The sequence below is a fragment of the Phoca vitulina genome, unplaced genomic scaffold (assembly GCF_004348235.1).
Source record: "Phoca vitulina isolate PV1807 unplaced genomic scaffold, GSC_HSeal_1.0 scaffold4, whole genome shotgun sequence".
In the NCBI taxonomy this organism is placed as follows: domain Eukaryota; kingdom Metazoa; phylum Chordata; class Mammalia; order Carnivora; family Phocidae; genus Phoca; species Phoca vitulina.
The window spans coordinates 81,436,229-81,450,599 of record NW_022589707.1 but is presented as its reverse complement, the minus strand read 5'-3'; the positions used below and the strand labels follow the sequence as shown (position 1 = coordinate 81,450,599).

The following is a 14,371-nucleotide window of genomic DNA, read 5'->3' as shown; positions in this document are numbered from 1 at the left end:
ATTCTATGTTACTAGGAATGGGGTGTGTACAAGAGGGGTTAGGGGAGGGAGACCTATCTGGCTGTGCATCTTCTCATGCACAGACAGAACTGGGATGCTCACTAATTGCACATCTCATAGTCCACAGCCACGTTCCCCCCGTGAAAACTCTCTGTTACGGAATCTTTGATCACCATGTGTGGACGGAGTAGGAGAATGGGAACAGAATCCGTAGGAGACATTTTTTTTCGGTCTAACATGGAATTATTTTTTCAGGTAATTGAACAGAAAATTCCTTAACGGTAGCATACCTGTAAAATCAGCATGTCTTGGCGCAGATCGTCACCATGTTTAAAGATAATTCCAATCGTTTCATTGGATAGGGCTGTAGGATCAGCACATTTAAACTCAAGCCACAGGGGCTTTTTCTTGGAGGCCATCACTTTACATTTTTCAATCTGTAAGGAAACGGTCACATGGCTCCTACATATAATGAATGCATAATGCGGAGACACAAATCCTCTTGCAAAGCATCACTACAAACAACCAGTACAAAGTCCTAGCTGGAAAATGATGTTTAATGATTTCGGTGAAAATACACAGTGTTCCTACCAAATCTGGAAATGCTCTATGAGAGCAAGTCACAACACCTAAAAGCTAGGGTTCTCAAACTGTGTTCCGGGGAAACCTAAGAGTCTGTGGAGGTGCCAAGAGGCAATGTGCCTCTGAAACAAATAATACATTATATGTTAAAAAAAAAAAAAAAGGAAGAAGAAGAAGATAGCAGGAGGGGAAGAATGAAGGGGGGGAAATCGGAGGGGGAGACGAACCATGAGAGACGATGGACTCTGAGAAACAAACTGAGGGTTCTAGAGGGGAGGGGGTGGGGGGATGGGTTAGCCTGGTGATGGGTATTAAAGAGGGCACGTTCTGCATGGAGCACTGGGTGTTATACACAAACAATGAATCATGGAACACTACATCAAAAACTAATGATGTAATGTATGGTGATTAACATAATAATAATAATAAAAAAAGAGGCAATGGCAGATCCCATCCTCGGCACACCCCCCTCCTACAGGGCCCTGGTACTCCCACATGCCTGTTAATACAGAGCAACTCTGCCGTTTATCCAAGCTCAACACATGCTAGTAGACAAAACATAAAGAAAACCATACCAAGGTCCATCATAATCAATTTGCTAGAAATCACGGTGTTAAAAAGAAAATCCTAAAAGCAGCCCAGGGAAAAAAGACATGTACAGAAATCAAAGATAAGAATGACAGGAGACTTATTGTCAGAAAATAGGCAGACCAGAAGAAAATGCTACTGAAAGGGAGAAAAAAAATCACCCTAGAATTCGATATCCAGGGGAAACATCTTTCAAAAATGAAGGTGGAATAAAAAGGTTTCTCAGACAAACAACAGCTGAAAGAATTTCTAGCCAGAAGACTTGCACTATAAGAAGTATTTAAGGCTGAAGGAAAAGGATGCCAGATGGACACACAAACTGATACAAAGAAATAAAGAGTTCCAAATGTGTTAAGTGTGTGGGTAAATATAAAGAATGTTTGGGGCACCTGGGTGGCTCAGTCGTTAAGCGTCTGCCCTTGGCTCAGGTCATGATCCCAGGGTCCTGGGATCGAGTCCCACATCGGGCTCCCTGCTCCGCGGGAAGCCTGCTTCTTCCTCTCCCACTCCCCCTGCTTGTGTTCCTTCTCTCGCTCTCTCTCTGTCAAATAAATAAAATCTTTAAAAAAAATGTTTAATCTCTTAAATCTGCTAAATCTATTCTTAACTGTTTAAAGCAATAATAATGATGATTATTATTATTGGGTTTATAACATATGTGGGAGTTACAGGCATGATAAAAATCGTACAAAGGATGGGAGGAGGGTAATGGAAGCATACTGTTGTAAGATTCTTATGCAAACATGAAGTGGTTTATCATCTGAATGTAACCCAGAGCATGTGGTATTGATGTAAGGATATCTATCTATTTTATTTAAAAGGTTAATTTATTTATTTTAGAGTGAGCGAGAGGAGGGACAGAGGAAGAGGGAGAGAGAGAATCCCAGACTCCCCGCTGAGTGCAGAGCTCAATGTGGGTCTTGATCTCACGACCCAGAGATCATGACCTGAGCCAAAATCAAGAGTCGGAAGCTCAACCAATTGAGCCACCTGGACACCCCAAGGCTAGATATTTAGATCAATGAAGTGCACTAGAGAATCTTGATATAGACTCACTCACATATATGGTCAGTTGATACCTGACAAAAGTGCCAAGGTATTTCAACAGGAAAAGGTTAGTCTTCAACAGATGGTGCCAGAAAAGTTGGATATTCAATTCTAAAAAACCCACACCTGATCTCATTGTACACAAAAATTAACTCAAAATGGATCAAGGACTTACATATAAAAGTGAAAACCATGAAACTTCTAGGAAAAGTATTTGTCGCATTGAATGAGGCAGTATTTCTCAACTTTGGCACTGTTGACATTTTGGGCTAGATCATTTATTGTTGTTGGGGGGCTGTTCTGTGCATTGTAGGATATTTAGCAGCATCCCTGGTCTCTACCCACTAGATGTCAGTAGCATTGTCCCAGTTGTGACAATAAAAAATAGCTCCAGACATTACCACGTGTGTGTGTGTGTACTGGGGGGTGTCACCCCTGGGTGAGAATTACTGGATAAAGCAAATGTATCGTAGGACACACAAAAAAAACAAACTATAAAAAAAAAGTGATAAGTTGGGCTTAATCAAAATTAAGCCCTCTGCTCTTTGAAATACACTACTAAGAAAATGAAAAGGCAAGCCATGGACTGGTATTTGTAAAATGTATACCTGAGAAAGGATAAAGGATTTGTATCCAGAATATAAAAATAACTCAAAAATAAGAAGGCAACCCACATTAAAAATGAATGAAAGATGAGAACAGAAACTTCTCAAAAAAAAAAAAAAAAAAGCACATGAGAAGATACTCAACATCATTAGAGATACGCAAGTAAAAGCAACAGTGAGAAACCACTTCACCACTGGAATGGCTAAAATTAAAGATTGGTAATAGTGTTGATGAGGATGTGGGACAGTTGGAACTCACATACACTGCTGGTGGGAATATAAAATGGTACAGTCACTTTGGAAAAACAGTTTGGCAGTGTCTTATAAAATTATACATACATGTACCATGACTCCACTAGCTCGCTGTTAATTATTTACTCAAAAGGTGAATGGAAGACAAATAGTATATCCACATAGGGGAATACCACTCAGTCATTAAAAAAAAGGAACAGGCTGCTGACACACACAGTGACGTGGATGGATCTCAAAAGCACTATGCTAAGGAAAAGGATCCAGATACAAAAACCACATACCGTATGACTCCATTTCATGAAATTCTAGGAGAAGCACAATGACGTGACAGAGGCAGATCTGTTGTCCAGGACGGGGGATGGAAGGAGGGAAGGACTAATTGCAAAGGCACATGAAAGAAATGTGCCTTTCCTATGACATCTCCTTGGAAATGTTCTCTATCCTGGTTGTGGTGGTGGTTATATGATTTGTCAAAACTCATTGCACTGTATACTTAGAATGAACAAATTTTATTGTACGTGAATGATTCATTAAGAGAGCTGATTTAAAACCAAGTGGATGGGAGATTGCCTGGTGTGGAGGCTTCGAGTAGCTAGCGCTTAAGAGAAATCCTGGACAGGAGCCCTCTCGGGGACTTTCCAGCTTCTCTGTCTCTCTATACACGTTAGCTTTGACCCACGGGGCCCTGTAAAGCACACACAGACAGCTCCAAGACACAAAGACCACCTGGAGACCTCAGGGTGATACCTACCACTAATGCTCCTGCCTTCAGTCCAGGGTCATACGGCACTCTAAAGCTTTTTGGGAGATTCGAATTCTGCAGGTTTTCGAGCTTTTGCTTAAGTTGTGAAATAACTGTAATTGTCGAAAGCACACAAAAGTTACATGAGTTCGAGGAGTCACCGACATTATCTAGAACATTTCCTGAGGCCACATTTCTTCATAACATTCCATCCATTTGGTGTGGAGCAGGGGGTAGGGTTCTGTCTTTGAGGAACTAACGTAAGAGGTGGCATGATAAGTCAGGCTTACTGTAAGCAATACGACCATGATGCGTGAGACAGCAGAGGATAGAAGCGTGGGGGTGCGTTGCATCCGTGGAATCCCAAGCCAGTCAGGTAAGGGAGGGAATTCTGAGGGTAAGGCTAAGGAATGAACACTGTAGTTATCATTCCAACGTGAAACTCTCAACTGCCAATGTGGTTTGGGGAACAGACATTTGAAGACTGTATTAAATGCCATTCGGTTAGGGTTCTGTAAATTCTTTTCAAGAGAGGAAGTTAGGTTATGTGAAGACAACGTGATAGCCTCAAAATTCAAGAGTTCTTCAGAATTCTAAATTCTAAGGAAAAATATGTAGGTTAAAGATGACTTCCTGGATACCATACTGGAGGCCAGGACAAGTGTTTCCCCTTCTTATATACAAAGCAAATAAAAGTAAGATGATTATTACCATTATTATTTTTTAGGAGAGAGCACTATGGGTGTATTGGAAAAGAAAGGGAAAAAGTGGAAATTCAGAATATTTAAACGTTTAAAATACTGGCTGAGTATGTTAGAGTGTGTCCATTAGGGGCCATAGTGCTGGGTCTAGGTATACAAAAATGAATAAGAAATATCCCCTAGTTTCAAGGCTCATGCAGTTTACCAGACCAGAAAGACGTGTTAATAACTATAATTTAATACAGTATCAACCCAAACCTATGGGAATACAGAGAAAGAGTGATTAATTTTCCTAGGGGCAGGGGCAGGATTTCTTAGGGATAAGAAGATCATATTGGAAATGACTTCAGAGAGGAGGTATCTACGTATGTATACAAGTACACTGACATATATAAATATATATATAAATATACCTACACACCAATTTTTAATTAGCTTCTCAATAATTCATTTCTTTAAAAGACTGAAAATTTGAAAATTACACACATATATTGAAAGGGAGGAAACAGGTAAATATTTGCAAAGATCTAATCTTTGTGTACGTGCATGCAATTGTTCTTAATACATCTTACACCGGCATAATGCTTTTTTAATTTTTCAAAGAGTTTAATGACTATTATCATAAATTCATCATTAGCACGTATACGTGTATAGTTCAAAAAAATATGAATGTGTAAAAGGAGAGCTTTAAATTTGCTTACTCCACAGAGACAGAGGATTAAAAAATGTGTCCTTGGGGCTCCCTTTCGGAAGGTGTGACTTGCCTTCCTGAAGGAGAAGAATCACAGGGATGATGGCATTTGGAAATGAAGGCCTTTGGAAAGGGAACCCCGAAAACACAGCCACTGTACCTTGGGAACTGACATCATACTTTTCAGCAGAGAGCGATTTAATATCAATGGTGACCTTCTGCAGCATCTCGATCACTTGAACTTGTTGGGTGAAGTCGTGTAGCATGGCTGTGCCGCAGCCCCTCAGATAGGCTTCCAGGATCACGGCGAACCTCTGCTGATGGTGCCTGGACTGGGCTATCTCGCTTCTCAAGAACCAAAACAAGAAATGACCAATTCTTTTGTTCTGAGGGTGGGAACGAGAAGGATGAAATTATTGCGACTCATGCTCTGGCAGTCAATTCTCGCTAACTTTTGAAATGCCCCACTATGATCAAGGTGGAAAGACTTACTCTTAAGCCTCGCTTCAGCAGAAATCGGGCCAGGGCGCTGTCATGATATGGTTCAAATTTCACAGCCTGAGGGAAGAACACATGGGCACTCGTAGGATTGCATTCTGTGTTAAAAGGGAATGGAGGGGAAATGGTCTGCCTTCCTGGGTCTTTCAGGGCGAGGGTGATGAGAATCTTACCAGTCACTCAAGTCAACCCTTTCCTTTCGAGGACACTTGGGGCCAGAGTGAATCACTTGCTTAGGGCCTGGGATTAGAAGCCAGAACCCTTGACTCACCGTTATATGCTTTTGATAATTTCAAAGGTGAAGCGGTAAGGCTTTATCTCCCATTAAGGGCTTACTTGATTTACTGGAAGGACGGACAGGACACACGGGGATGGCTATAACAAATCCACAAAAGTGGAATGTAAAAGAGGTTGTTGGAAAGAAAATGGACAGCGGAGATAATAGTACATATAAGGAGAAAAGTATTTGTTAGATGTGAAGATCCTAAATATCCTATCACTCCCCTTTTGCTCAAGCCGTTTGTTTGGCATCTCACTGTCAAGTCATCAAGCTGCCTCACGGGCCCTTCCTGCAAGTAAATAGCAGGCCTGGACTGTCCACACAGAGTGATCACTACCCCCTGCCATGTTGCAGTGTAGACAGAGCTTTTTGTCTGAAAAGTCTCTGATTTTAGATGCTCCTTCAGGTTTCATAGTTTTCACATGCCTTGGCTATCACAGAGATATGGACTCGGGTGGCAGACAGCTCTATGAAGGAAAAGCACCAATAAAGTGGAAAAAATAATTAAGAATGGTGGGTGTATGAATATTTGTTATATCATTCTCTGTATTTACAGTAAGTCTGCAATAGCTCATCATTTTAACAGCCACAAGACTAGCAAATAAGATGCGTACAAAAAGTTAGAGGGTGGGTATCATGTGTATGCACAACGAGAGGCTTAACATGAAATTAGAAATACTCTTAGAGAGTATTCCTTTACAAATAGAAGTGGCCTATCTTTTTTTCCCCAAGGAACCAAAGAAATTCCCATTCCACTTTACGTTTGCAGGCTTGTGGGATTCTTGGTACAATTTCCAGTTCTACTCTGGTTTTCCAGTTTGGAAATGATCAAGACTGAGTGATAATCTCTCTCTTATCCCCATGCCATCAAAGGTGCTTCTCATGGGTGTGGGCCAGTAGGTGTCTGTAGCTGCCGTGAAGGTCTGAATTCTGAAAATGTGGTTATTTAGCCACGGTACTGACTTCAGAATCAGTTGTAAGTTTCTACCCCGAACGTGAGTCTTTTCAACCTTATTCGTGTTTCACTTCTGTAAACACAATGCAGATCTCAACCAGGAGACCATTTTCATCAGGAATGAGTCATTCCGCCATATCTGAAAATGTCTCAAATAGTTTTAAAAATGACGACTCTTTCTCAAATTTACGACCACAAATTCAATGTTAGTGTTATTGACCTTTTTCATTTAAAACAGTTCCAAGAAGAATGCTATTCATTTTCCAATTCTGCAAAATTGACTTGTGAAAATGACAATGAAAAATAATTCATCAGTGAATTAAATTTCATTAATTATCATTTGTGTTATGTCAGTATCTGAATTAAGCGGCAGAGAAAAATATTAGGTACATTTAATAGATGAAAGCAAAGGTTGAGTGTCATGTTTCAAGTATCTGCCTAATGAGAAGGTGAAGATTCAGAGTTGAAGTTGAGAATATCCAAAATGTTCCTCAGAAAACTCCGGGGCCTTCCTCTAACGATAGCAATGATTTGGCCGTTTAGTCTCTAACACTTAGCCCGGGCTCTCGGGTCAAACGTCACTTACTCAAAACTGTCCCTGGTTTCCTCCAGCTAAATTAAGTATCCCCAGGACTCCTGCCTATTTTCTCACAATACTCTGCAGTTTTCCCCCAAAGCATGTGCACAATTTGGTATTAAATATCTGTTTGTATGGGTATGCATTTGCTGTCAATCTCCTCCACTGCACCGCAAGCTATAAGGGGGCAGGCGGGCAGAGACTGGCTCGCTTGTGATCACCACTCTGTATCTAGCATCCAGAACGGGGGAAACACTCAGTACGTGTTGTTGAATTAATAAAGGGACATGGCTGCACTCTAAAATAAACATTTCTCTTCCAATTCCTTTACTTCCTCTTCCTTGTTAAGCAGCACAATACCATCTGGGAACTGCCGTGGTGTGTGGAACCATGCCTCCTTTTTTCCAACTTCCTAGGTAAACCGTAGTCAAATCGCTGAGCCCCTCTGGACTACAGGGAAAGATATGAGAACCCCGAGTGGAAATCCTGGACCAGACCTGTCTAATGAGAGGGGCTTTCGAGGTGCCACCCAGAGAGGAGATGTTATTCTATGGATGGTGATGAGCGTGATCAGAGAGGCTGACCTTTTTTCTCTAGGACACACTATCCTGACATGGGATTGATGCAGGATATTGGAGGCAGTGAAAAGAGTAAGGCTTGGAGTCAGACCTCCTGGTTTGGATTTCTGGTCTGATTCTTTCCCAATATGCGACCTGAAGCACACTACTTAGACTCTCCGTGCCCCTGTGTCCTTACACATAAAATGCAAATGTTAATTTGACCTCCATCGTAGCTGTTGGGAGAGTTCAATGTGAGAATACAAGAACAGCATGCAAATCACTTGGAGCCTCAGAGTCTGGGCACAAGGGAGCATTCAATAAATCGGATCTGTCACTCATACAGTAAATGAGAACAAAGTACTCCCGTAGGGCCAGTTTTCCTAAAAAGCAAAATTACTTAGGTCTTCACAATGCTTATTGGCAACCCCTCCAAGAGAGTAAAAAAGTAAATGGGACAGTTCACTATTTTTTGACATGGCTTCATCAGATCTACTGTGACTGATTGTGACGCTAGGGACAAAGGGCATTTGATGACAACTGGATGGGGTGCCCGCATACACCCAAATAAACCCTTTGAGGAGAGTGCTCTGTGGAGCATAGCAGCATCCCTACCTGGACCAGCTGTAGCAGGTAATGCAGGACATCGTCGTCCTCCAAGCTCTCCAGTTTCTGAACTGCGATGGCTCTTACGTTTTCGTCCGAAAAGTTGCAGTCCAGGAGCTGCATCGTTAACCCAACATCCAAAGCACTTTGGTCCCAGACCTCCCGTCTGGCTAACAGTTGGTATGTTTTGGCTACAATTTCTTGCTGTCCCCATTTTACGGAGCTAAACAGCTTAGGATAGGCCTTTGGATGCTTAAGACTTTCATATCTAAAATGCCAGAGCAATTCTTTGTCCTCTGCGGTGAGAGGGTTAAGTGGATCAGTGGCTATGATCGCTTCCAGTTGCTTCCGAAGCTGGTTGGGCATTTCCGCTCGCACCCGGTCCCCTTCGGGGTCAGGGGTGGGCCGATGCTTAGGCAAGGCGATTGGGTGACAGTAGTTGTCCAGAAGAATGGAGATGGACATGGAGTTCTCCTTGTCTGGGTTGGTTGCCGACGTGAGCTTGTCCGCACTGAAGCTCCCTTGGTCCTCCCCCTTTCCGGAGATCTGCCACATGTGGAGCACATACTCCCCGTGGCGCAGCAGGAACCGGTGGTCTATCAGCAGCAGGTTCACGTAATAGAGAAGCTGAGCTTTGCCTTTGGACTCGGCACCGGGAGTCTCTGCAGGGGCCTTGCCAGACAGCGCTGGAGCTTTGCTGCAGTAGATCTGGAGGTTCAGGAGAGCCCCTCTGGGTAAGTCTTTGATTTTGATACTGAACTCAAGCCACACATTCCAGAGCACCTCCTCGGTGAAGGGTTTGGGGCTGGTTCTCCTCTGGCAGAGGACCTGCTGCCCGTGCTGGATGTTTGCCTCCACAAAAACCGTGAGGTCGGCGTTCCGGGGCAGGACAGGGATATCAATGCCTCTGATTTTGACCCTAAACTTCCGGTCGCAGTCCCACAGGGACACGGTGAACACGCTCTCGTGGTCCTTCCCGTGGATGGTCAGCTGCTCGTGGTAGCCAGTGACTCCCGTGCAGTCGTCCACCAGTGGCCATTCTTCTTTCCTCACCTCGTCCAGGGCTGGGTCTGGAGGCGAGTCCAGCACCAGGTGAATCTCCTCTCCGTTCTTGAGGCAATGCCTCACCCACTGGAAGTTTTTGATGGGCGTTTCACCTACCAGGTACTCGTCCCGGCCGCAGACGCGCAGCACAAAATCCTGCTCGCTTTGGCTCTCGGGGATATCCATCAGAGACTTCTTCTTGGCCATCTTGGTGAAGAAGCTCTGGAGGATGGTGCCTGGGGTGTCGTCGGCCGAGACCTTGATGGTCTGGCTGGTGGTGCTGCGGTGAATGATGATGAAGATGCAGTTGTTGGTGATCTTCTTCAGCAGATACTCCGGGAGGGGCTTGGAGGTCACCCACGGGTGCATGGCGTAGAGCTTGGGGTCGCGGCCGGCCACCTCGACCATGCGCGGGGTGACCAGGCGGCGGCGCGTGAACTCGAGCTCGTTGTCGTGCACGTTGCTGACGTCGGTGACGTCGTAGCCGATCAGGGCGGTGAGCTGCCGCTGGAAGGCCAGCGTCTCCTCGGACGGCGCGTGCCGCTGCACCACGTGGATCTGGCCCGGGCTCCGGTGCAGCACCTGCCAGTAGCGCAGGCAGTCCAGGGTCTGCACCACCTGGTGCTTGTCGTAGATCTCGTACCACTGGCCCTTCTTCTGGTAGAGCAGGAGGAAGTGGTCCGGCCCGAGCCGGTGGTAGAAGTCCGCCGCCGCGCTCGTCTCCAGCGCGCGCAGCCACACCTGGGCCTTCATCTGCTCCACGTTGCCGTGGCCGGCCACGTGCAGCAGCGCCGTCTCGGGGGTCTTGCTGTTGCGCTGGCTGGTGGGCAGCACGAACTCGATGGGGATGAGCTCCATGGAGGACAGGCTGGCCGCGGAGCTGCGCGGCTTCATCCTCCGGCGCCGGCGGCCGTTGTCCTCTCTCAGAACCACGGGCTGTTCATAGTGCTCCAGCTCCATGCCCGACGTGACCTGGGAGCGCAGACACAGGGAAGGCACTTTCTGTTTACATTTTTCCACGAGGTGGCAGAAGGAGAAGGGCGAGGAATGGCAATGATGTGCGCACGAAGATACGGGGGGTTTTGGAATCGGGGCCCATGAATCCTGATCCCGCCACTTAGCACCTGGCTGCCTTGAGCTAGTTAAATGATCTCTGCGTTTGTTTCCCACCTGTCAGTTGGGGTTAGGAATACCTCAGAGGGTGGAGGTGAGGATTAGATAAGGTAATATCCTTGTTCAGTATGGGCGATAGGTATATGGGAGTTCATTTATTGTGTACTTTCATTACGTCTGAAAATTTAATTAAAAAGAGAGAGAGATGTAAAGCACTCATCTCGCACGGTCCCTGACATGTTACAATGGCTCCAGGTGGTAATTGTTGTTCTTAAGCATACTGAAATGGATAGAGGAGTAAAATCATCCACTTAAAGGGCCGAATTCTAATTTACAAGGCGCAGTGTGAGATGCTGAAACCCCCCACTTTGAAAACAGGCCTTCGACTTGTTTCGCCTTTGTTCAGTCTGACACTTCTCCTTGGAATCCAGACACCTCACCCAACCACGCTGCACATTCTCGATTTTCAAGCTGTCTGGATCAGGTATCTACTCCCTAGCCAACTTCCTGTCTGTCTTTTTCTTTTCATTTTTTTCCTTTCTAGTTAGGAAAGGTAGTAATTTCATTGATAATATTCAAAACCATCAGAATGGGTGAAGTTGCAAAACAAGAACATTTGCAGGTATTTAAGTTTTTGAATTGTGAAATGTGTTTGCTCCATTAAAGCAGTATCTTAGGAGAGTCCCCCAAGGCTGTGCTCTTCTGGTAGGAATGTTCAGATGTTTAATTTTGCACCAATTCATTCCATCTGCTCTGCCTTCCATAGTGGAGAAGCCACAGGATGGAAGGAAGGATTTCTGGACTCCAGTGACCTGCTATTTGGACCCCAATAGATAATTTAACTTCTTTTTTGCCCTCATATTTTCATCTCTATAATGAGAATTCACAAATTTATTCTCATCAGTTCACTCTTTTCCTAAATCTTTAATAAGTACCTACCCTTCACAAAACATTTCAGTATAAATGTGACAGAATGCAATAGGAAACACTTCAAATAAATACTGAAAATATTAAAATTGAAATACAAAGGAGGGTTTTGATTTTCATACTTAGTATCATGGCATTGTAAGTTATATTCTAAATAAGAATCAAATATCGAAACAAAAATTAATGTTTCAGAAAATATCATTTACTCTCTTAAATGACTAATGTTAGTGAGACTCATAACTGCTTATTTCCTTAAGAAATAGCAGACCATTTGATATATACCAAAAAGGAGAGTTTGATTAAAACATAAGCAAGACAAATTTCATTAGATCCAAACTTCTATTCAAATCTTGACCTCAATTTACTTTTAAAGTCAACATTCCCTCTCTTCAAATATGATGAAGTTATATTTAGTAGAGACATGAAATCAACAGTCCCAAAGGACTACCTCTTGCAGCTTTTAATTCACTGTTTGCTCTGTGGCTAAACTGCCAAAGAAGAGAACCATAAGATACATTTATATTGACACCAAGTTGAAATAAAATAGGTCCAAGTTGAGGCAAAAGACAAATACACAGCAATCACTTCTGCCTCTGCGATACCAAACAATCTCACAAGATACAAAACGCAGAAGAAAACGGGCTGGCTAAATACTCACTGCTCTCCTTCATGGCTGAGGCTACGAAGCTCTCTTCTCTTAAGAGAAGGCGTCAGAAACACCATTAGGCACGGTAGGCACTAAGCATGCACTTGTAAGAGCGTGAAGCCCGGCTGGCACAAGCCCCTTGCCCTCCCCCTTCCTCCCAAACAAAAACAAAACAACAAAAAAGGACAGATGCACCTGAAAAAGGTTTTGCCAGAGCCTTGCGGATATCCACCCGTCTAGGTCGGACTAGACAATGACAAGGGGACATTCAGTGGTGGTATCATCTCAAGAACCGACAGCCGTTCCAGATAAAAATATTCTAGCTGAGACGGAAGTGTCGCTAGTCCGAGTCAGACCCAACAAAAGGGCAAAAAATAGAAGGAAGTAATACCTGATAAAGCAGCGGAGGTGATGATGCTGAAGGATCATTTGTTTAATTTTCGAAAACAAAACAAATTCGAATCTACCCAGTGTGCCTCTAAACTCTTCCGCTTTTCTGGGTCTCCCTGCATATCCAGATGCAGAGGAAGTGTTGCAGTTACCAGGAAGGAAGTTTTAACCAAGTTGATTATACGTGTGATTGCTCATTTTAAAAGTGTCAGAAATGCATTTCCTGTTATAGCCCAGAGTGAAGCACGAGAGTGAACAATGTTTACCATACATATATTCTCCTCTTGGAATGAATTTTTTAGAAGGGGAGAGGCTGAAACAAATTAAAATACACACTCATAAGACATAAACACACGAGACAGAAATAGTTCTTTCTAGATAGTTCTGAGAAGAAAAGGCCTAACAGCCACAATATTAGACAAACAGCCTGGTAGGAAGATTTTTAAGAGCCAAATTAAACCCATTAGTCCTGCAAAGCTCAGTGAATTAATTTTTTTTCCACGGTAATTCAGATGAACCCTTGTTCATACGCTGTAACTGAGGGATGGGGGGAGAGAAACCTAGTGATCCAGGGACCTGAGTTACCACGCTGAATATTTTCAAAGACAAGGTCTGGGAGCTTGCTTCTTTACCTTGCGGAGACATTTCTCTATATTTTCAGAGCATTGAGGGTCCAAAATATCACTGGTATGTCCATGTGTATTGTAGGGGGAGACTTACTGTGAGCAATGATTGGCTGCAGAAAAAATAGAAGGTTCCTTGGTGTCATGGGAGAATTGGGGAGCTGAGCACTGTCTTACCATCAGATAGACTGTCACTGAGAGATGGCTGGAGTCCCATGGGAGTAGAGAATCTATAGAAAAGCCATCCTAAATAATTTTTAGAGTAGTTCTGTATTTTCCAGGTGACCTCAATTCCTTCTGGAACCCCCAAGCCCACTCAGATCCTCAACCAGTGTCCCCTCCCCTCCAGCCCAGGGTTTCCTGTACTAGAGTTCACCCCCAATCTGGGCTCTCCTGGACCCCAGCTGAGCCCAAGGAAGAACAGGTTAGCATGGTGCTGGCCTCACAGCTTTCTTGGAGGTATATAATTGATAGGTTCTCTGAATTACTCTGACATCAAGATAAATTTTTGTTGATCTGATCGATCTCCTTTCCCATAGAGCCCTTGGGTCTTAACTTTCTGCAAATAGTTTTGACAAACAGTCAAATGGGACCTATAATCCTTGACAGCAGCAGGCGAACCATTGGATTCGAAGACTGCCTCCCAAATATTTAGAGGGGCCTCATCAGCTTCCCAAAGTATACTCCTATTTAGGAATACTCCCTAAGGAGGCTGGCAGACTTAGAAGCCTCAGAGCTGGCCCTCCTGGTTGATTCTGAATGAGGGGCCAAGGAACCATCTGGAGGAGTTGGCCAAGCTGTGCTTCCCCCAGCGTGTTGAAGGGAGGCTAATGGGGGCAGATGAGCTGACCATAGAGGGGCCATGAGCTTGGCCAGCTCTGTTCCCAAACCATTCAACAGATCCCTTCCTAGCCCTGGCTCAGACACACTCAGGGGGCCACATCCCA

The 14,371-nt window shown here is 44.1% G+C and overlaps 1 protein-coding gene and 1 long non-coding RNA gene across 6 annotated transcripts in view; one reads left to right on the top strand and one right to left on the bottom strand.

Moving 5' to 3' along the window:
• Window positions 1–13,650, bottom strand: part of PIK3CG (phosphatidylinositol-4,5-bisphosphate 3-kinase catalytic subunit gamma) — a 35,105-nt gene extending 21,455 nt beyond the window's left edge. For 3 of the 5 annotated variants that reach the window (XM_032402360.1, XM_032402364.1, XM_032402365.1), the window contains exons 1-6: window positions 12,803–13,650; window positions 8,691–10,697; window positions 5,701–5,766; window positions 5,369–5,594; window positions 3,826–3,929; window positions 291–437 (exon numbers count right to left, since the gene is read on the bottom strand). In XM_032402360.1, the coding sequence (XP_032258251.1) occupies window positions 291–437; window positions 3,826–3,929; window positions 5,369–5,594; window positions 5,701–5,766; window positions 8,691–10,685 (2,538 nt within the window). In that variant the 5' untranslated portion in view covers window positions 10,686–10,697; window positions 12,803–13,650. The other 2 variants (XM_032402362.1, XM_032402361.1) reach the window with 2 other exon arrangements.
• Window positions 1–14,371, top strand: part of LOC116631138 — a 78,529-nt gene that overhangs the window by 30,413 nt on the left and 33,745 nt on the right. The window lies entirely within an intron of this gene.